This window comes from Protopterus annectens, chromosome 13.part0, assembly GCF_019279795.1.
Source record: "Protopterus annectens isolate FY-2018-M chromosome 13.part0, PAN1.0, whole genome shotgun sequence".
In the NCBI taxonomy this organism is placed as follows: domain Eukaryota; kingdom Metazoa; phylum Chordata; order Ceratodontiformes; family Protopteridae; genus Protopterus; species Protopterus annectens.
The window spans coordinates 865,302,009-865,324,635 of NC_056747.1; the positions used below are offsets into that span (position 1 = coordinate 865,302,009).

At 43.9% G+C, this 22,627-nt stretch overlaps 1 protein-coding gene across 4 annotated transcripts in view; it reads left to right on the forward strand.

Annotated features, from left to right (window-relative positions):
- Nucleotides 1-15,273, forward strand: part of SRSF1 (serine and arginine rich splicing factor 1) — a 117,472-nt gene extending 102,199 nt beyond the window's left edge. Inside the window, exons 3-6 of one of the 4 annotated variants that reach the window (XR_006362592.1) lie at nt 12,274-12,446; nt 12,665-12,836; nt 13,247-13,384; nt 14,748-15,273. Coding sequence is in view for 2 of the 4 variants with exons in the window: in XM_044054585.1 (XP_043910520.1) it covers nt 12,274-12,836; nt 13,247-13,285 (602 nt within the window). In the remaining 2 variants the exon portion in view is untranslated. Of the gene's footprint in view, nt 1-12,273; nt 12,837-13,246 lie in introns of all 4 variants that reach the window. The other 3 variants (XM_044054586.1, XR_006362591.1, XM_044054585.1) reach the window with 3 other exon arrangements.
- The last annotated feature ends 7,354 nt before the right edge of the window (nt 15,274-22,627 follow it).

A 22,627-nucleotide genomic window follows, 5' to 3' on the forward strand; every position in this document is an offset into this window, starting at 1 on the left:
ATGCCCCCAAATCAGTGGGCAGAGGCCCAAAATAAAGTACTCTCCCTCTTAAGCATGTGGGCTTGTTGGTACCAGAAGAGGGAAAGGGACAAGTTTTCTATTAGAGGCTTTTCCTGGTACCCAGAAAAGACCATTCATGGCGTCCTATCCTGGATCTTTCTACTATAAACACCTTTCTGGTGATTTCCAAAATTCAAGATGCTGACACTTCACCAGCTGCTTCCTATGCTAGGCAAAGATGCCTGGTTGGCAGCACTACACTTAAAAGAAGCATACCTGCACATCCCTGTCAGGGAGTCTTGCAGAAGATAACCTACGCTTCAAAGCAGGCTCCATGCCCTGTTAGTTCTCTGCACTGCCCTTTGTGAATACCCTGAGCGCAGTAGATAAGCCAAAGTGCCTAGCTCCAGTCATTGCATTTTGCAGGCAAAGAAATATTCAAATATACCCATATCTTGACGATTGTCTAATTCAGGCAGAAAGCCAGGACATACTTTTGAATAATCTGGCTTTTGTTCAGAGGGTGCTGACTTGTCTGGGGTACACCATAAACTAAAAGAAATCACACCTGGTACTCTGTCAACAAATTATATTCCTGGGAGCAAGCTTGAATACAGCTTCCCAGATGGCTTTCCTCACACCAGAGAAACAAATTCATTGGACAACCTACTTCAAACAAGTGGCCACAAAAAACCCAGCTGTCTGCAAGGCAAATACTGCAAGCCTTGGGGTTCATGGCTTCCTGCAGTCTTGTAATTCCATATGCAAGGCTGCGTATGTGAAAACTACAATGGTATCTAAAAAGCCTATGGTGTCAACCTTCTCTGGATCTAGAAGCAATGATTTACTATCATACCTTGCCTACGCCTAGAGTTCCTTTGGTGGGCAGAGACCTGCTACCAAAAACAAGGAACTACCATTCACACTACCCTCTGCCGCCCAAACCTTAACTGACTCATCAGACTATGCATGGGGGCTCACCTGGCAGGGAACTGCATTCAGGGCAAATGGAAGCCAAGTAAAATGCACCTGCACATAAATCAAAAAGAAATGTTAGCTGTACAGAATGCTCTGACAGCCTTCAAGGACCACATTTTTCCAGGACAACTAATGGTAAAGATGGAGAACACTGTTATGTGGTGCGTAAGCAGGGGGGTACACACTCTTACCCCCTCTGCAGACTAGCCATGCCATTGTGGAACACAGCCTTGAGCTACCAAGTGAATCTACAAGCTCAATTCCTGCCAGACAAACTAAATACACTGGCAGACGGACTAAGCAGAAACCTCATGGACCCACACGAGTGGAAACTGGAGCCAAGGATTTTCAACATGTTGACAAGCAAATGGGGGAGCTCTGATGTAGACCTGTTTGCCTCCCCCCAGAACCATCAATTGGACAAATTTTGCGCGAGGATTCCCCACAGGCTAGCTTGGAAAGTGGATGCTATGTACTTCAGCTGGAAAAACCTATCCGTTTATGCCTTTCCTCCTCTGCCTCTGCTCTCCAAAGTGCTACTAAAGATCAAACAGGACAAGCTAAAGACTATTTAATTGCACCAGACTAGCCACTCCAACACTGGTACCCCCTCTTGTGCAGTATGTCATGCTGGACTCCATGGCTCCTGCCTCAGACTTCTTCCCTGTTGTCTCAGCAGGAGAACCAGATTCTGCACCCTTGGCTGCAAACCCTGAACCTAGCAGCCTGACTATAATTACCTAATCACTCCTTTGCCATATCTCAGTAAATCGGTGATGGATATTATTTTAGAGGCAAGGAGGCCTAGTACTAGAAAATTTTATGCTGCAAAATTGAAAAGATTATGTGCCTGGAACCAGTCATAAGGGATGAGCACTGCAGTGCCCAATTTACCTCAGATTCATACTTGACTGAGATGCTTCATAAGGGCTTGTCCTTTTCCTCCATCAAAATTCATACTTCAGCCATTTCAGCTCTTTATAGCACAAAGCCTCCCCTCTTCTCACCTACTGCTCAAGCAGTTCCTCAAAGTGGCCAAAATGTTTAAGGCCACCCAGGAGAGATCCAACTGCAGCCTGGGACCCTAACTTTGTCTTTGAGAAACTCTCACTCTTCCTCCTTTAGAGCTAGCTGCTACTGCAGATTTAAAATTCCTTTCTTGGAAAACAGCTTTCCTTTTAGCAATCACGTCAGCAAGAAGGGTATCTGAATTTCAGGCCTTTATGGCAGTGGAGCCTGTCCTCATCTTTCATGCGGACAGGATGTCCCTCAGAAGCAATCCCTCCATGCCCAAGGTGGTATCCAGTGTGACTCTTTCAGTCCATTCATTTGCCTACCTTCTTTCCTAACCCACAAAACAAAGGGGAACGGATACTACACTCCTCAGATGTGCACAGACAACTTACTCTACTTGCACAGGACTAAACCTCAAAAGAAATCTGAACTGCTGGTGGCATTTGCTGCAGGGACAGAGGGGAGAGCTGAGAGCTATTTCAAAGCAAACCATTTCAAAATGGATAAACCACTGCGTTAATTTCTTCTATAAGCACCATGGAAAACCTATCCCACAGGGCATCAGACCCCATTCAACCAGGGCTGCATCTACCTCTACAGCCTTTCTTAGAGGCGTCCCTACTAGGGACATCCTAGAAGCTGCTACCTGGAGTTCTGTATGTACTTTCACCAAGCATAATCATTTGCCAGTTTTCTCTAAATCCAGAGCTGGCTTTGCCACTGCAGTCATGCAGGGCCTTATAGCTGGTCCTAATTCTATTTAAATTCCTCCTCCCAGCCTTCACTTTGGGAATCTACCTAAATGTAATGACTGCAACAGTGAAACACTAAGAACATAGTACAGTTGTGTACACTTACCATAAATGTAGATGTTAGAGTTTATTCACTGTTGCAGTCCTGGTTACCCTCCCTCCAGCCCCCTTTCTTTTGGCTATACCTCTACTTTCCCTTACTATGTTCAAAAGCTTTTTGGTGTAGTTGCTTTTTTGTTGGAGGTATATCCTTGTATTTATAGACTTAATTGCTTCTCATTGGGGGGGCACTTGACATCTGCAAGAAAAAAACTGATGTAATGGCGTCTGCTGCATGTTTTATACCCCTGACGTCATGGAAGAAGAAATAGCAACAGACACAGGACCCAAGACTTTGTTAATCAGGCTGATTGAGGGCTACTGCAAGCAGATAATCCAAATGTAATGACTGCAATAGTACCTGTAACATCTACATTTGTTACACAACTGTACTTTTTGGAGTTTGCACATTCTCCCTATGTCTCCGTGGGGGTTTCTCCCATGTCCTTAAAAACATGCTGAGTGTTTCCATCTCAAACTCTGCAATGACTGGAGCTGTGGGCAGCAGCACAGGGTCTACATAGTGCCTGCTGGGGGCAAAGTTTACAAGACCAGCTGGTATGGGCCTCTACTGTGGTGTGCAGTATTCTCAAGATAGAACACAGACTGCATACCGTGGCAGGTCTACCTACTCAACGATTTAAAATATGGCTTTAGGTGATTTGGTTATGTTGACTGTCACCAAAAATGGGCAAGGGTAGTTACTGGTGTTACGTGGGTTGAGGACCCTACCTACTCTCACCTATGCCAGGCACCCTTGCTAATTAGTGTGAAGGGTGTATGTGCTCCTATTGGCTAGTGTGCCCGGCATTCCTGGTGAAGAATAGCTGGCCGGTGTCTAGTTGCCCAGCCCGGGTTACCTGGGTTAGGTCTGTTGAGCAAAAGGTGGGTGGAAAACCAACCAACCTGCCAAACGGTTAGAATTGCTATGTTTGATTGCAGGTTCACTGACAGGACGCAGCTTGGAAGTGGGTGACCTGATACGGAGGTGGCTGAATATCCTATGTATTCAAGAGATGAGATGGATGGGCGGTGCAGCAAAGCCACTTGGCTTAGGATCCAGACTCTATACTACTTGGGGGGGGGGGGGCTAGAAATGGTGTAGGAATTGTGGTGAGAGTGGGGCTTCAGAAGAAAGTGAGGGATATCATCAGAATTAATGACAGACTCGTGGCAATCTGATTCCAGTGTAATGACTGGGCAGTATTCATAATCTTTTTCTATGCCTCACAGCAGGGTTGTAATAGTGACGAAGAGTGCATTCAGATAGTTGCAGGACCTCCTAGATAAAGCAGACCAGCATGAATTGGTGTTTATAATGGGTGACTTGAATGCACATATTGGGACAGACAGAACAGGATATGAGGACTGCCTGGGTTCACATGGGTGGGCCAACAGCAGTAAAGGAGGAGAAGCCATTCTAGACTTTTGTATGGCAAATGGCTTGATAGTAGCCAACACATGGCTCAGAGAGATCGTCACAAGATCACGTACAAGAGTACCCAACATGCAACTCTGGTAGACTTCCTTCTAGTAAGGGGGAGGCACTGGGGGCAGTGAAATAGTCTGCCCACAGCATAAACCACTAGTTGCCACAATCGGCTGCAAGCAGTGGTTGGTGAAGGCTTTAAGGTCCGAGACAAGGCTGAAGATGTGAAAATTGACTGGGGACTGTACAACAGTTAAAGTAATTACTCAGGGCTCTAGCACTCCAAGAAGAAGAGGAGGAAATGGGTAGAGTTGGACAAGAATGGCAGCGCCTAAAAACAGCATGTTTCGGGACTAGAGAAAAGATGTGGTAGAGCCCAGGTATGGAAATAAGGTACACAGGGAAAGCTGGTGGTGGAATGCAGAAGTTCAGGAAGTCCTCAAGAGAGTGTAGGAAGAAGTGTGAGATGGGAAAAAATGACCAGGCTAGGACGGACTACCGGTTGCCAGAGAACCTGCTCACCAGTCTACAGGACATCAAAGGCAGATGGAAGAAGCATTTCCAGCAGCTTCTGAATGAAGAAAACTCCACAGCAGCTGTACTGCTCCAGAATGATGAGAGAAAAGGGGGAGCCCCCACCCTAGAAGAAAGAACAGCGCTAAGGAAAATTAATTCGGGGAAAGCCGCAGACTCAGATGAGGCCACAGCAGATATGGTAAAGATGCAGGGTGGGATAGGGGAGAAATGGATCCTGAGGTTACTTGTAGCAGTGTGGAGAGAGGTGTATCCCAGATGACTGGATAATCGTACTCTTGCCAGTTTACAAGAGCAAAGGGGACTTCCACAACTGTGGGCAGTACAGAGGCATCAAACTATCACATTGCATGAAGGTTGTGGAGAGTGTGACTTGATAAATAGATACTCGAAGCAGTAGAATGTAAGATGGGAGATGAGTTGTTTGGATTCGGATCAGGATGCAGCACAACTGACCCGATGTTTGTTTGCAGTGAGTCAGATACCTGAGAAGAAGCTAGAGATGAGTGTCCCAACCAGGCATTCCTAGACTTGGAGAAAGCTCATGACTTGGTACCAAGAAAGCTGATCTTTGCAGTACTGCAGTGGTTTGAATTCCCAGAAACATTGCACATAGCCTGCAGTAAGTCTACCAATGACTCAAGTACGAACAGTGTTCAGCCTCACAGAGGAGTTCCCAGTGCGAGTGAGTGTACACCAGGGTTCAGCTCTGAGCCCACTGCTGTTCATACTGGTGATGGACTACATTGGCAAACAGGTCTGAGGGAGCAGATCAACTTTGTGTATGCAGATGATGTGGTATTACAGGCAGACTCTGAGCTTGAACTTCAGCAAAGGGTAGGAGAATGGAATGCAAAACTGAAGGCACATGGAATGAGGCTAAGCACAGATAAGACGGTGGCAATGGAAGCAAACTGGGGAAATCGGAAGAAGCTGAGAATAGAGATAGACGGGAAGATGGAACAGGTAAACAGCTGGAAGTATCTGGGAGGGGTAGTTCAGGAGAAGGTAAGTCAGAATGAAGAGGTCAAAGCTAGAATCAGAGTGGCTGCAGCCAACTGGCATAGTGTCTGGTGTAGTCTTTTTTTTATTACTGAAGAATGCCAAAGAAGCTGAAGAGCAAGGTGTACAAGACCGTGGTGCGTACAGAATCCTGGGGAGTAAATGCAGAACATTTGAAAAAGCTAGAGGTAATGGGAATTAAGTGCCTGAGAAGGGTGGTAGAATGCACACTGTGGGATAGACTAACATGAGAACAAAAGCCAAAGTAGCTTGAAATTGCAGTAAAGATCAGAGAACAGGTTATGGTGGTTTGGACACATGTAGAAAAGCAGAAGACCATCTGGTACAGAAGATTTGGGACCGAAAGGAAGAAGTTAAGAGGAAGTGAGGATGTTCAACAAAGAGGTGGATGGATTGTGTGAAAGTATCTGTGACAGGCAGGAGTGTGGCACTAAATGGAGAGTTGGCAACAGTTAACACAATACCCTGACCCGATGTAGAAAAAATAGGGAAGGGGGGGTATTCCCAGGGCACAAAACTGGAATCTAATAGCAAATCTACAATTGTGGCACCTTTTAAACAGCTGTTGCACTTCTATCGCCAAGTCAAAGAAAGTAAGTCCCATGCACTTTTATACTATGGTTGAGGGTGAACTTTCAGCTGATTAGTTTTTGCACTTGCAGATGTTGGTGTTTCACTGTTGCAGTCATGTTTGGGTAATCCTGCTGGCAGGTTGCCCTCAGCCGGCCTGAATTCCAAACTCTTGGGTTCTGTGTCGGCTGCTGTCGCCCCGTCTCTGACGTCAGGTTGTCAGGGGGTATAAAAGAAGCAGCCGGCGCCATTTTCTCCAGTCTTTCTTGCCGTGCAGTGCCCGAAGCAAAAGCAGTTGGCAAGTGCCGGTCGGCCGATTCCTGAAATTTGTGTTTGAGTTTCAGATCCGAAGTCTTCAATAAAGCTAAGTACCCCATTGGGGAAACTTTTTTTTTTTTTTTTTTTTTTTCTTGCTCCAGACCGATGTCAGAAAAAGTTAATTGCATTTCTTGTGGAAAGCAAATACCTTGTAAGGATTTTCATTCTTACTGTATTCCTTGCTTAGGCCCTGATCACAACATTACTGGTTGTCGGTTTTGTGCTAGATTTAACCAACGCACTGTTAAGTGTCAGTATGATTTTGCTTTAAACTATTTTGGACGCCGGTTTAATTATCATGAAATGTTGTTGGATAGCCATCCGACTACCTGAGGTTACAAAAAACAGAGGCCCAAAACTGAAGCTTCTAAGCCAGTCGCCGGTTCTCAGTGAGGTGCTTACGCCGCCCCGGACTCCTGCTACTTTAGAGTCGCAGGCCGCTACCAACTCCCACGTGGAGTTAGCCATGCCGCCAGATACTCAAGGTATTGGAGCCTCGGACGCCAGATACTCAAGGTATTGGAGCCTCGGACGCTAATCCCTCAGATGGGTCTGGAGGCGTTGAGCAGGTACCAGCTTCTGAGGGTGTATTCAGACCTAAACATCTTTACATTAAAACAACTTCCGCTTCAAAAGCAAAGACTAAAGCACCTTCTAAAGCAAGGAAACAAACTCAAGAGCCATGTGGACGGGCCTCTATGCCCAAAAAACAGATGCTCAAAATGGCCGAAGACTTGATTACCTTGATCAGGGGTTCCCTTCCCCCTCCAGATAAGAGGCCTAGGCAATACACTAACTATGAATATTCAGATCAGGTTTCCATTTCTTCTGATCAGGAATATTCTCTTCTCCCTATGAGGATTCTGATGCTGAAGAATCTATACCTTCAGCTACTCCTGAGAACTTTTCCTGTGGGGAAACCTTGCATACCATGAGGGAGCATTTCCACTGGGAGAGAGAGGCTCGGGGATTTTCATTTACTACCTCAACACAGGCCTCTAGCCATTCCACCTGTGTTAGACATTGTAGATGTGTTTTTGGAGTCTAGTCTGGCCCCTGACTCCTTACCCCCAGCTCCTTTTAAGCCTGACCAATATTATACAGGGTTCCTGACTCTCACATTTCTTTTTAAAAACCCTGCTGCTGACCCAGACTATTTCACAGGGTCCAAAAGGAGTTGAGGCTTCCACTGCAAAAAAACCCCATCCCCCTCTGACAGAGATTCAAGGGCACTGGATAGATGGAAAGAAGGTTTACACATCTGCAACTTTGGCTACAAGGGCCTTAAACTGTCAATTTCATATGCTTAAGTATCCGCAACATGTCATGGGATTGCTTAAACAGAAAATGTTAAATTCTGAATGTGCAGAAAACAAGGAAATGCAGGATTTGTTTGCTGCAGAAGAAGTTGGAAAATATACTTTGCAATGTGGTTTTGATTCTCTGGAGGCCTCCTGCAGGGCCGCAGTTATGGGTTCTGTAATTAGGAGGCATGCTTGGCTAAAGGAACAAAATCTGCCTGAACATGTTAAAGTTAAATTACTAGATGCACCTTTACAGCATGATACTTTGTTTGGTGTTAAGGCAGAAGAGGTGTTAAAGAAAATGGAGGACAAAACTAAATCTATGTAAATTGTCAAAGATTTTTTACAAGTACAGCCACCTAGGTTTAGTAGACACTGGCCTACAAAAAACTGGTCCTTTCCTATATCGGACAGACCTCAAAGGGGCAGATCCAGATGCCCTAGGGACAGATCCCAGGCACAAGGTTCTTATAGGCCCAAGCAATGGGGTGTTTCTACCTCCAAAGCTGGAGAGGATAGATCACAAATGTACAGAAAACTGTCCCAATGACTTCCCCCTGCCTGCACCAAGCACTTATTTTCTGGCAGCACCGTTAGGGGGACAATTGGCAGTTTTTGCTCAAAATTGGCACATCATAACCCAAGACAAGTGGGTTTTAAACCTATTGTCACAAGGCTACAAGTTCCATTTCCATACTGTACCAAAGGCAAACAGCTGGCCAGATCTGCCAAAAAAGCAATGGACAGAGGCACAAAAACAGGTCTCATCCCTCATGGACATGAGGGCCATTCAACAAGTACCACTGCAAGAGCAGGGACAAGTATTTTACTCAAGACTGTTCTTGGTATCCAGAAAGGACAAGGCCTGGAGGCCGATACTGGACCTATCTATTCTGATCACTTTCCTGGATATTTCAAAATGCAAAATGTTTACTTTGCAGCAGCGTCTGCCCATGCTGGCAAGAATGTTTGGCTTGTGACTTTAGACCTAAAAGAGGCATACCTGCATGTTCCAGTCAGACAATCATGCAGAAGATACCCAAGATTCAAGGCTGGTTCAATGCATTACCAATTCCCTGCACTACCCTTTGGCTTATCTACTGCGCCCAGGGTCCTTACAAAGTGCCTGGCACCAGTAATTGCGTTCTGCAGACAGAGGAATACAAATATATCCATACTTAGACTACTGTCTTATTCAAGCAGAGAACAAGGACATTCTTCAACATCTGGCGTTTGTGAAAGATTTCTAACATGCCTAGGCTACAGAGTCAACAAAAAGCAATCAAAGCTAGTACCCGCACAAGAGGTAACATTCCTGTGTGCAAGCTTAAATACAACTGCCCAGATGGCGTATCTCATGCCAAACAAAGGCAACTGACTACCTATTTCAAAATGTTGACAGCAAAGGCCCAGTTATCTGCAAGAAAAATTCTGCAGGCTTTGGGCTTCATGGCATCCTGCTAATTCCATATGCAAGACTGCATATGAGGAAACTTCAATGGTACCTAAACAGTGTTTGGACTCAACATTGCCACAGCCTGGAAACGGTCATTACTCTCGTTCTCTGCCTGCAACAGGAGTTTTGATGGTGGGCAAAGGACTGTTACCAGAACAAGGGACAGCCATTCACATTACCTCCAGCCAGGCAGACACTAACAACCGATGCATCAAACTATGCCTGGAGTGCCCACATGGCAGGAAGATGCATTCAGGGCACATGGTCCTCAAACCAAATGCATCTACATATCAATCAGAGAGATGTTAGCTGTTCAAAATGCCCTGACAGTCTTCAAGGACCTACTTCATCCGGTACAACTACTGATAAAGACAGACAACACCACAGTCATGTAGCCTATAAACAAGCAGGGGGGCACACATTCTTACCCACTTTGCAGACTAGCCATGACCTTGTGGGACGCAGCTTTGACTTGAGTACATCTGCAGGCACAATTCCTGCAAGGAAAGGAAAATACTCTGGCAGACGAACTAAGCAGAAACCTCATGGATCCCCATGAGTGGATGCTGGATCCACAAGTCTTCAGCATGATAACAAGGAAATGGGGATGCCCAGAAATAGATCTATTTTCCTCCCCTCTCAATTACCAACTAAAAATTCTGCACAAGGACTTATCACAGACCAGCATTGTAAGTGGACTCCTGTCAGTATATGCCTTTCTTCCACTGCCTCTCCTCCCCAAGGTGCCCCTAAAGGTCAGACAGGAGAAGCCAAAGATGATACTGATTGCCCCAGACTGGCCACAGCAGCACTGGTATCCAATACTAAGGAACTTCTCTCTAGACTCAGCTTGGACCTTACCTCATATACCTCGACTACTGTCCCAGCAAAACAATCAGATCATGCACAGCCAACTCGGGACATTTTAAACTTTGCAGCATGGCGGTTAATGTAGTAATACAAAAAACCTCTCTCAGTAAAGCTGTGATGGAGGTCATTCTGGAAGCCAGAAGGCCTTGTACTAGAAAGACTTATGCTGGAAAATGGAAGAGATTCTGTGCCTAGAACCAGGCACAAGAAACTGATACAGCAGTACCAAATATTATTCAGATTTTGCAATACTCAACTGAGATGCTGGACAAGGGCCTATCTTTTTCAACCATTAAAATTCATGCATCTGCCATTTTGGCTCATTACAATACAGAGCCACCACTTTTTTTTTCTCAACCTTTAAGGCAGTACCTCAGAGGAGCCAAAAATTTAAGGCCCCCAAGGAGACTACCAATACCTGCATGGGACCTCGACTATGTCTTGGAAAAGCTCACCCTGCCTCCTTTTGAGCCAGCTACTACTGCTGCTATGAAGTTTTTATCTTGGAAAACAGCTCTGCTATTAGCAATTACTTCTGAAAGACTAGTTTCAGAGCTACAGGCACTCATGGCTGTGGAACCTTTCATCGTTTTCAATCCAGACGGGGTCTCCCTGAATGCAAACCCAACATTTATGCCTTAAGTAGTGTCCAGTGTGGCTCTTAACCAAGCCATCCATTTGCCAACCTTTTACCCAAATCCACAGAACAAGGGAGAGAGAATTCTGCATTCTTTGGACGTACACAGCTTAAATTCTACTTGGACAGAACTAAAGCTTTCAGGGAGACAGGGCAATTACTAGTGGCATATGCTGCAAGATCACAAGGAAAGCCTATCACGAAGTAGACCTTTTCGAAGTGGTTAGGCCACTGCATTAGTTTCTGCTACTTACACTATGGCAAGCCAGTGCCTAAGGGCATTAGGCCTCATTCTACCATATCTGCAGCCACCTCTGCAGCCTTTCTCAGGGGAGTACCAACTAGAGACATTTTAGAGGCGGCTACTTGGGGTTAATTGCACACCTTTACAAAGCATCATCATCTGCCACTCTACTCTAAATCCAGGGCAGGCTTTGCCACTGCAGTTCTGCAGGGCCTCAGTCACTTCTACTGCTGTCTAGTTCCAGCCTCCCAACCATAGCTTTGGGACTCTACCCAAAAGTGTTGACTGCAACAGTGAAACATGAAGACTATAGTACAGTTGTGTACACTTACCATAAATGTAGATGTTGGAGTGTATTAACTGTTGCAGTCCAGGTTACCCACCCACCTTCCCCCCTTTTTTTCTTGTATCTTATCTTTCCTTCTCTGATTTATACTATCTGTGTGGTGTATATGCTTATAGATGAAGGTAAAATTGATATTGGTGTATTTCTGAATATATAGATATAAAGTTTGGCTACCCTTTTTTGGGGGCACCTGACATTTGGGGCAAGAAACTGAAGAAAATGGTGCGGGCTGCTTCTTTTATACCCCTGACAACCTGACGTCAGGTAAGGGGTGACAGCAACCGACGCAGTACCCAAGACTTTGGAATTCAGGCCAGCTGAGGGCAACCTGCCAACAGGATTACCCAAATGTAATGACTGCAACCATGAATACATCTACATTTATGGTAAGTGTACACAACTGTACTTTGAGGTGTGTAATAATTGTAAGCCATTACTGCTGACAACGAATATATTTTTTAAAAGGTAACTGCTTCCTCACAAGGGAGCATTTTATTGGTTGTGTGGGGGGTTTTTTTTTGCAGTTCCAGTGCAGTATGCTCACAATGTCTTGTAAAAGGTAAAATGGGAAATGTTGTTCAAGGAATTAGTCACTTAGAAGCTGCATGAAAGTTACAAGTGAAATGAGTTTGCGGGGACTGTGTAGTAGGGTGCTGTGCTAACTGCATCTTTTATTGTAGTTTGGTTTGTTTGTTTTAGGTTTGCCTCCTAGTGGAAGTTGGCAGGATTTGAAGGATCACATGCGTGAAGCAGGTGATGTATGTTATGCTGATGTTTATCGAGATGGTACTGGAGTTGTGGAATTTGTTCGGAAAGAAGATATGACCTACGCAGTTCGAAAGCTGGATAACACTAAATTTAGATCTCATGAGGTAGGTTTTAATTTGTTCTTTATCAAAATTGGATGCATTGGGGGACATAACAGTGGGATGTACAAGGTAAGAGACTGCTTAAAAGTCGAACTAATGGGCAGTTTTATACCTGAGCTAATGATTACCTTAATTCCTTTTTGTTTAGAAAGGCTCCATCTTGTGAGTTTTGAATTTTTGTTTTTAGACTTATTTTACTGTAAGTTCTGTCTGTTCAATAGGGAGAAACTGCTTACATCCGTGTCAAAGTTGATGGCCCAAGAAGCCCAAGTTATGGAAGATCTAGGTCACGCAGCAGAAGTCGAAGTAGAAGTCGAAGCAGAAGTGCCAGCAGAAGCCGTAGTTACTCACCTAGGAGGAGCAGAGGGTCACCACGCTACTCACCACGCCATAGTAGATCCCGTTCTCGTACTTGAGTGTTCTTAACTTGTTTTTTCTTTTTGTGAAACCCTTTATTGTATACCATCTACCTTCTAGAAGACTTTTTTTTTAATTACCCTGTTCGATTGGCTGACATGAAAATTTGCATTAGTGTAGTACCTCTTAAGGGGTATTAGCTCCTTTAACATCACTATGTTGTATTTAGTGGACCTGTAGGTTATTTCATTTTTTTTCTTAGTTGTATGTAGTTGTAGCCCTTTTGTTTGCAGACTATGGTATTCTGAATGTCTCCAGTACTCTCCTGTGGGATTTGTAAGTATTTTGGGGGAGTGGGGAATATGTTTAGAATGTGCAATTTATTTTGTCTTGGGGAATCTTCCTGTTCTGTATTTTACCTTACCTTTTCATGTGTCTTTCTATAGACATATCTGAAGAAAAGGATTAAGAATGCTTTGGATTAAAGGATTGTGGAGCACATTTCAGTCATTTTAGGATTGTCAAAGCGTGTCTGTTTGGAGGAGGCTTGAGGAGGAGCAATCTGATCAATAATGGAGGCAATGGTACGACTCCAAATGCTATTGTCACAGATACAAATTAGTAGTATTGACCTTGTACTGAACAGCTGCAGCCTCAAAATTGTTTAGTTATAAATTTTGATACTTGCTGACTTGCAGATTTAAACATATTTTGGCATTATTAAATTAGCTGGTCTAAAGTGTATGTAGTATAATGTCAATACTCCTGCACCTGCATGTCATGTGTGACTGGTTTAGTTTGGTTTTATTAACTTTAATGCATAAAACATCTGTTTTATAGGAATTCAGCTTTTTTCAGATATCGGAAAGCAATTATGCCAGTTTCCCCACTTTTTTAGATTGATTAGTACACTCTTTGCTTAATGATTAGTTCTTGTGGTTTTTGAACAGTTTCTACATCACTGAGCATTTTGCTGCTAAAAACATTTGCTAGTGACATACACTGAAATACATGAAAAACGTGTTCAGTGTGGAAGCTAAATGCATTACGCATGTGCTGAAATGTGATACAATTTTTATAGTACCTTTCATTTTGTTTACACTTGTATCACACATTTGTCTTGTACCGGTAACTACATCTTGTAAATTCCCTTGTCTGCTTTAAACCTTAAGTACATAGTGATGGAATTCGGGAAAGTAAATGTAGCTAAAAACACTACAGTTGACTAGTTGTAGTTACCATAGTCCTTGGTAGTGCCCTACATATGGGGGTTTAATCTTTCTTTTAAACTTGTGTAGGTGTTGATAGTTTTCATCACCCACTTTTGAAAGTTTGCAACATTGCCCTTTGCAGGTCTTTTTTTTTTGTGTAATGTGATTTACTACTTTATTTCCTGGCCTTGATTTTGCCAGTAGATGCTGACCTACATGGGGGTGGGGAAATTGGAGTACTTCATATTTTTCCCTTTGCTTGTTAACAAGCAGCAGTGAGTTTGGAGGGCTTCAGGAATTTCCCAGGGTTAATCCATTTAATTTTTTTTGTATACATCAAATCTAGTGAAACTTTTGGGTAAATTGTTCGCTGCTCTTCATAGTGTTGCCAAACTTGCCTACGAGAAAGTTAAATGCTTAAATTAAAATCTAGCATAATCCACCATACATTTTGTAATGCTCAATCATCTGTTTATTTCAAAATGTTAGAGAATTTTTAAACTTTGTTCTAAAGCTAGACTGTCTGAAATTATGTACTAGGTTTAGAATTAAATATTTTTTTGTGTAATTTGTCGATACTATTTCAAAGTTGTTTAGAGGGAAAATGGTTATAACTGCTCATCAGATGTTAGCTGCTTAGATGACAGTTATAACTGTTATTTCCTCAAAAAAATTTTGTCTGATTACAGTGTCTAACTTTTGCCTCCTTTTTTTTGGTTTTTGCTGGTTATTAAAGGTTTGGATTGGAGGCTCACTGGATCCCAATCCTTGGAGCTGGATCATTGGATTCAAAGCAGTATGAGGATAGGATAGGGAGAATCAAAAACAAGGATTCATGGAGCGGGATCAAATTACCAGGAACCGTAGGAGAGGATTCCTGCCCCAACCAAACCGCATTGTTGTGGATTTTTTTATACAAGTTAATTGGCTATTCCAAAGGTTTTTCATTTTTGACGATTGGAGTCCCAAAGATGCACGATGGGATTTATTTCGTGTTTTTATTTTTTTATTTTTTATTTTTTTAAAAATTTTTTTGTAAAAGGAGCAAAACGAGGACCAAGAGAGGTACGCTGGAGCAATCTCCTTGGATGGATTCAGCATGAGGATTTGGTAAACATAAAGGGAAAGGAGGGTATATAATCGTTTTTACTATATTTTATTTTTAAATATTAAAACCATTTAATTGTGGTTTTCAATTGGTTTTTGTATTGCCACCCATTTTTCTCATGTTTTTTCTGCCAATAAAACTATTTTTTAAATTGTTTTGTCGTCATGTATGCAAATTTGGAGGGTAGAGGAATGCAGTAGGTTAACAGGCACTTGTTTTCTTTTTAAGGACGTTCATTGAGCACTAGTAAAAGGTGGATGTAGTTTGCTGGCATAACTGTAACAAAAAATTATTTAGACTGAAGCACGATCATGTGACATAATTTGTGGACAATTTTGCTAATGCTCTCTCATCCCTTTTGGGGGGATACAATACAGGTTTCAAGTCCGCTAGGAAAGAGGAAGATGGGATCCGCTGAATGTGTCTCAGCCTGTGTGTGGATGCTGCAGAAGTAGACATTTTGAAGGGAAAGAGAGGAAATGGTCTAGTGGCATCTCAATTGTATGAATAAATGTGTTGTAGATTAGATACAATTACAGAAGTACCTCATCCTGAAATTTTGAAGGACTCTGGCAGACAAAGTTTATCTTTGCAGATATCCTGGAGGTTTAGCTAAACATTTTCTGTAGTTTTGTCATTGTTCATACAGAACATGAGTGTTAACAGAGGCTTGGGGTAATGCGACGTAGGTATTTTGTTTTAAAACTTGCAACATCCTTTAAGTAATAATTTGAAGCAGTTTCTCATAGCTGGTAATGATGAGTTGACAAGGACATTGTGTTGACCACTGTCTTAGATCTGAGTGTTTGACAGGAAGAACCTAACTCCTGGATTAGGAGTAAAAGATGATGCATGTTTTCACTAAATATGTATACACCGATGGGGTTAATTCTAAACAGTTTTTGATTACATTTAAACTGTATTGTTTTTGAAAAATCATTAAGACCTTAAACTTCTCGGACTTGCAGGGTGTTGCTCAAGTACTCAACACATCAGGTTTCAGTATTGTCTGATCTGTCTGGTGTCTTGTTCTCTGCTCATTGCAGTTCTCTACCTAAAAGCTGTCCAAAGATGAATTGAAGAGGTATTCAGGGTGGGCAGTAGACTGGGAGGTGGACCTTTACTGTGTTGTGGTCTAGGCCACTGGGAAAAAGTGACCTGCCTGTCATGTCAGTGGTCTAAACTATAATTCCGACTGGTAGCGGATTCTAGTTTTGTGTAGGCAAGTGTTCTGAGAGTGGCTTTGCTTAACAGATTCCTGGAGGTGTGCATAATGCACCCATGTTCTTCATTCCACATTGCTGCAGTCCTAACTATTGGGTAGTCCGCTGTCCAGTCGGCCCGAATACCAGAGTATATGGCTGACGTCGGTCAGGGCGCATCAGACTGACGTCAGTACGTCAGGGTACTAATGCGCATGACCGACGTCATATCCTCAGTCTTTTTTTTCCGCATGGTCCGATGCAGAAGCAGTTTTGCGAGTGCAGGTTGGCGTTCTGAAATTTTCTGAAGTCGGAGTTTCAGACCGAATCAGAGTTGGCTAAGTACCCCGTTGGGGAACATTTTGGTTTTTTCTTGCCTCAGTATTTAACCGGATGTCAGAAAAAGTGAATAACTGTATTTCTTGTGGGAAACAGATACCTCATAGGGATTACCATACCTTGTGTATACCGTGTTTAGGGCCTGAGCACGACGTTGTTGGATGCCGCTCTTGTGCTAGGTTTAACAAACGCACTATTAAGAGGAGGTTAGACTGTGCCAGGTTAGTGTTTGGGAAGCGTTGCAATTATAAAATGCCGTTGGATGTTCCGACGCCCGCTTCGTCCAAAAAGCGCAAGGACAAAACAGCGAAGCCTAGGGTTGATGAACCGGCAGTCCCGGACGCCGGTTCTTTAGAAGGCTCAGTGGAGCCAGAGGTTTTGCCAGGAGTTTCTTTGGAGTCTCAGGCAGAGACTTTACTGTTACAGGATGTGCCTTCTCAGGAGGTAGGCCAGGCTGAGGGGCTTCTCAGGTAACTGTTCTTCCCTCTCTTCCCAAGGTAGTTAGAGCCACTCCTTCTGTTTCCAAAACTTCTTTGAGAGGTAGGCCAAGTTTAGCTTCAGGGGGGGCTTCTCCTAGCACTTCAGGTTCTGTGCCTAAGAAACATATGCTTAAAATGGCAGAAGATTTGATTACTATGATTAGAGGTTCTATGCCCCTCCTGATAAGAGGCCTAGGGTGGAACCTGAGTTTGAGAGTTTTGAACAGTGTTCAGAGGCTTCTGAGTCTTCTGCGGAAGATTTGCAGGAGTATCCTCCTTATTCTGATTCTGATGTGGATGATTCCACTCCTACAGCTTCTCCTCCTGAGGATTTCTCATTTTCAGAGACTCTGCATTCCATGAGGGAGCACTTTAAATGGGAAGGCCAGGATTACTCTGATTCCAGGAAAAGGCTTAGGGAATTCTTGTTTTACCCCAGCATAGGCCCTTAGCTATACCTCCTGTGTTGAATGTGGTGGAAGATGTTTTGCAGAGGCTTCCTGAACCCTGATTCTTTGCCTCCTGCTCCTGTTAAACGTGATAGGTACTATAGGGTGCCTGGAGCTCATAAGTATCTTTTAAGAGTCCTAGGGCAGACCCGAAACTGTTTCTCAGGGACCTAAAGGTGTTAAGGCCTCTGTGGTGAAAAACCCTGTTCCCACTGATAAAGAGGCAAGGGCTTTGGATAGATGGGGAAAGAAAGTGTATACTTCTTCCACTTTAGCCATGAGGGCTTGAATTGTCAGTTTCACATGCTAAAATATCAAAATTATCTCCTTTCACAACTGAAATCTAAGGTGGATGCTTTGGCGGAAGGTATTGAGTGTAAAGAGTTGCTGGATTTAGTTCATGTGTTTGAACAAGTGGGTAAGCATTCTTTGCAATGTGGTTTTGATGCTGTACAGGCCTCCTCGAGGGTGGCTGCCACTAGTTCTGTTCTTCGCAGGCATGCCTGGTTGAGGGATCAGAATTTAGCTGAGCATGTTAAGACAAGGATTTTGGATGCTCCTTTACAGTCGGATGTGTTGTTTGGTTGCCTGTGGAAGCAGTTTTAAAGAAAATGGAGGACAAAGCTAAGTCTATGCAAACTGTTAAAGATTTTTGCAGGTGCAGCCACAAGTTTAGTAGAAATTGGCCTACTAAGGGATGGACATATCCTGCTTATGATTCCCAGTCTAGGGGTAGGTCTAGACGTGGTAGGGGCAGAGCTCAAGGTTCTTTTAGGCCTAGAACAGGAGTTCACCTGCTCAGACTTCTGGTGAGGGCAGGGTCAGTCCTTTCGTAAACAGACCCAATGACCTGCCTTTTCAGCTGCCAGTAGATTCTCGTCTGGCAGCTCCTTTGGGAGGAAGACTGTCTCTTTTCAAAGAAAATTGGGATTTAATTACTCAAGACAGATGGGTGTTGGATATCATTCACCACGGTTACAGGTTTTATTTCCATACATTGCCCCATTTCAAAGGCATGCCAGACGTCCCTCCTCCACAAAGGGAAGAGGCTCACAAGCAAATTTCTCTGTTACTCCAAATAGGGGCCATTCAGCCAGTCCCTGTATCAGAAAGGGGCCTAGGATTTTATTCTCGCCTGTTCCTAGTACCAAAGAAGGGGAACACGTGGAGACCAATTTTGGATTTATCTATCCTCAACACTTATCTGGACATTCCCAAGTTCAAGATGTTGACGTTACAACAGCTTTTACCTCTGCTGGGCAAAGATCACTGGATGGTAACTTTAGATCTCAAGGAAGCTTACCTTCATGTGCCTATAAGACTAAGTTGCAGGAAGTATCTGCGTTTGAGCTGGAAATTCTCATTATCAGTTCTCTGCATTGCCCTTTGGCTTATCTACTGCCAGAGTATTCACAAAGGTTCTGGCTCCAGTGATAGCTTACTTCAGGCTAAAAGGAATTCAAATCTATCCTTACTTGGACGACTGCCTGATTCTGGCTCAAGAAAAGGAAGACCTTCTACAGCATCTGGAATATGTTATAGCAGTGCTAAGATGCCTAGGGTATTCTGTGAACGAAATAAAGTCCAGTCTAGTACCCTCTCAAGACATGTGCTTTCTGGGTGTGAGACTGAATACAGCAGCCCAGATGGCCTTTTTAACCCGGACAAACAAAAGAGTCTATTCCTTTACTTCCATCAACTATCTCATCAGTCCGTGCTGACTGCAAGGACAGTCCTTCAAGCATTAGGGTTCATGGCATCTTGTATTCTGGTGCTTCCCAATGCCAAACTGCATATGAGGAAGCTGCAATGGTATCTCAAAATGTATGGACACAGCACTGCCAGGATTTGGACACTGTCATTCAAATAATACCTTGCCTTCAAAAGAATTTTTGTGGTGGGCTCAGGAATGTCACCTAAACAAGGGACTCTCTGTGACCCGCCAGGCAGTCAGATTTTAACGACAGATGCCTCGGACATTGCTTGGGAGCTCATCTAAATGGAAAGTGGATACAAGACAAGTGGCCTGCCAGACTACAGCATCTACATATCAACATGAAGGAGATGTTAGCAGTCCAGTTTGCATTAATGGCTTTCAAGGAGTTACTTCTTCCAGGGCAGGTGTTGATTCTAACAGACAACACAACTGTCATGTGGTACATCAACAAACAAGGGGAACACATTCTTATCCTCTATGCAGGCAAGCAATGATTTTATGGGAGACTGCGCTCAGCTTGCAACTAACTCTTCAGGCAAGGTTTCTGCCGGAGCACAGAACTCCTTAGCAGATGTGTTAAGCAGACAAATCATGGATCCCCACGGTGGAAACTGGATCTTCATGTATTTCAGCAATTGACAGTGTCATGGGGAACTCCAGACATAGATCTGTTCGCTTCTCCACTAAACCACCAGCTGCCAAAGTTTTGCACAAAGGGGTTTCATCACACAGCTTGGAAAGTGGATGCTCTTTCTTTCAGTTGGAAAAATCTTCATGTGTATGCCTTTCCACCTCTGCCTCTTCTTCCAAAGGTGCTCTTAAAGGTCAGACAAGACAAGCCAAGGATGATTTTAATAGCTCCAGATTGGCCTCGGCAACACTGGTACCCACTACTGAGGAGTCTGGTAAGGAAGCCTCCATGGCCTTTACCTTTGATTCCACATCTGTTATCTCAGAAGGACGGTCATCTGCTCAATGTCAAGCTTCACTCTCTTCATCTAACAGCCTGGCATATTCTGTGTTGAAACACAGCAGGTCTCAACTTCCTCAAGTTTTAAATGTGATTATGGAAGCTAGAAGACCTAGTACAAGGAAAGTGTACGCAGAAAAATGGAAGAGGTTTTTATTTTGGAGTACAGCAAAGAATTTGGAGATTTCTGAGCCTAATTTGAGTGTGGCTCTTCAATATCTTACTGAGTTATTGGACAAAGGTTTGTCCTTCTCTTCCATTAAGATTCATGCTGCAGCAATTTCAGCTCACTATGATTGTGACCCACCATTGTTTTCGCATCCTTTGTTCAAGCAGATGTTCTTCGTTTTCCATTGCTGCAGTCCTTACTATTGGGTATAGTCCGCGTCCAGTCGGCCCGAATACCAGAGTATAAGGCTGACGTCGGTCATGGCGCCTTAGACTGACGTCAGTACGTCAGGGTACAAATGCGCATGACCAACGCCATATCCTCAGTCTTTTTTGCCGCATGGTCTGATGCAGAAGCAGTTTTGCGAGTGCAGGTTGGCGTTCTGAAATATTTCGAACCGGAGTTTCAGACCGAAACAGAGTTGGCTAAGTACCCGTTGGGGAACATTTTGGTTTTTCTTGCCTCAGTATTTTTACGGATGTCAGAAAAAGTGAATAACTGTATTTCTTGTGGGAAACAGCTGCCTCATAGGGATTATCATACCTTGTGTATACCTTGTTTAGGGCCTGAGCACGGCGTTGTTGGTTGCGCTCTTGTGCTAGGTTTAACAAACGCACTATTAAGAGGAGGTTAGACTGTGCCAGGTTAGTGTTTGGGAAGCGTTGCAATTATAAAATGCCGTCGGATGCTCCGGCCCGCTTCGTCAAGAAGCGCAAGGACAAATCAGTGAAGCCTAGGGTTGATGAACCGGCAGTCCCGGACGTCGGTTCTTTAGAAGGCTCAGTGGAGCCAGAGGTTTTGCCAGGAGTTTCCATGGAGTCTCAGGCAGAAACTTTACTATTACAGGATGTGCCTTCTCAGGAGGTAGGCCAGGCTGAGGGGGCTTCTCAGGTAACTGTTCTTCCCTCTCTTCCCAAGGTAGTTAGGGCCTCTCCTTCTGTTGCCAAAACTTCTTTGAGAGGTAGGCCTAGTTCAGCTTCAGTGGGGGCTTCTCCTAGCATTTCGGGTTCTGTGCCTAAGAAACATATGCTTAAAATGGCAGAAGATTTGATTACTATGATTAGAGGTTCTATGCCCCCGCCTGATAAGAGGCCTAGGGTGGAACCGGAGTTTGATAGTTTTGAACAATGTTCAGAGGCTTCAGAGTCTTCTGCGGAAGACTTGCAGGAGTATCCTACTTATTCGGATTCTGATGTGGATGATTCCACTCCTACAGCTTCTCCTCCTGAGGATTTCTCATTTTCAGAGACTCTGCATTCCATGAGGGAGCATTTTAAATGGGAAGGCCAGGATTACTCTGATTCCAGGAAAAGGCTTAGGGAATTCTTGTTTTGCCCCAGCATAGGCCCTTAGCTATTCCTCCTGTGTTGAATGTGGTGGAAGATGTTTTGCAGAGGCTTCCCTGAACCCTGACTCTTTGCCTCCTGCTCCTGTTAAACCTGATAGGTATTATAGGGTGCCGAAGCTCATAAGTATTTGTTTAAGAGTCCTAGGGGACCCAGAAACTGTTTCTCAAGGGCCTAAAGGTGTTAAAGCTTCTGTGGTTAAAAATCCTGTTCCCACTGATAAAGAGGCAAGGGCTTTGGATAGGTGGGGAAAGAAAGTGTATACTTCTTCCACTCTAGCCATGAGAGCGTTGAATTGTCAGTTTCACATGCTAAAATATCAAAATTATCTCCTTTCACAATTGAAATCTAAGGTGGATGCTTTGGCGGAAGGTATTGAGTGTAAAGAGTTGCTGGATTTGGTTCATGTGTCTGAACAAGTGGGTAAGCATTCTTTGCAATGTGGTTTTGATGCTGTACAGGCCTCCTCGAGGGTGGCTGCTACTAGTTCTGTTCTTCGCAGGCATGCCTGGTTGAAGGATCAGAATTTAGCTGAGCATGTTAAGACAAGGATTTTGGATGCTCCTTTACAGTCTGATGTGTTGTTTGGATCGCCTGTGGAAGCAGTTTTAAAGAAAATGGAGGACAAAGCTAAGTCTATGCAAACTGTTAAAGATTTTTTGCAGGTGCAGCCACCGAAGTTTAGTAGAAATTGGCCTGCTAAGGGGTGGACATATCCTGCTTATGATTCCCAGTCTAGGGGTAGGTCTAGACGTGGTAGGGGCAGGGCTCAAGGTTCTTTTAGGCCTAGATCAGGGGGTTCACCTGCTCAGACTTCTGGTGAGGGCAGGGGTCAGT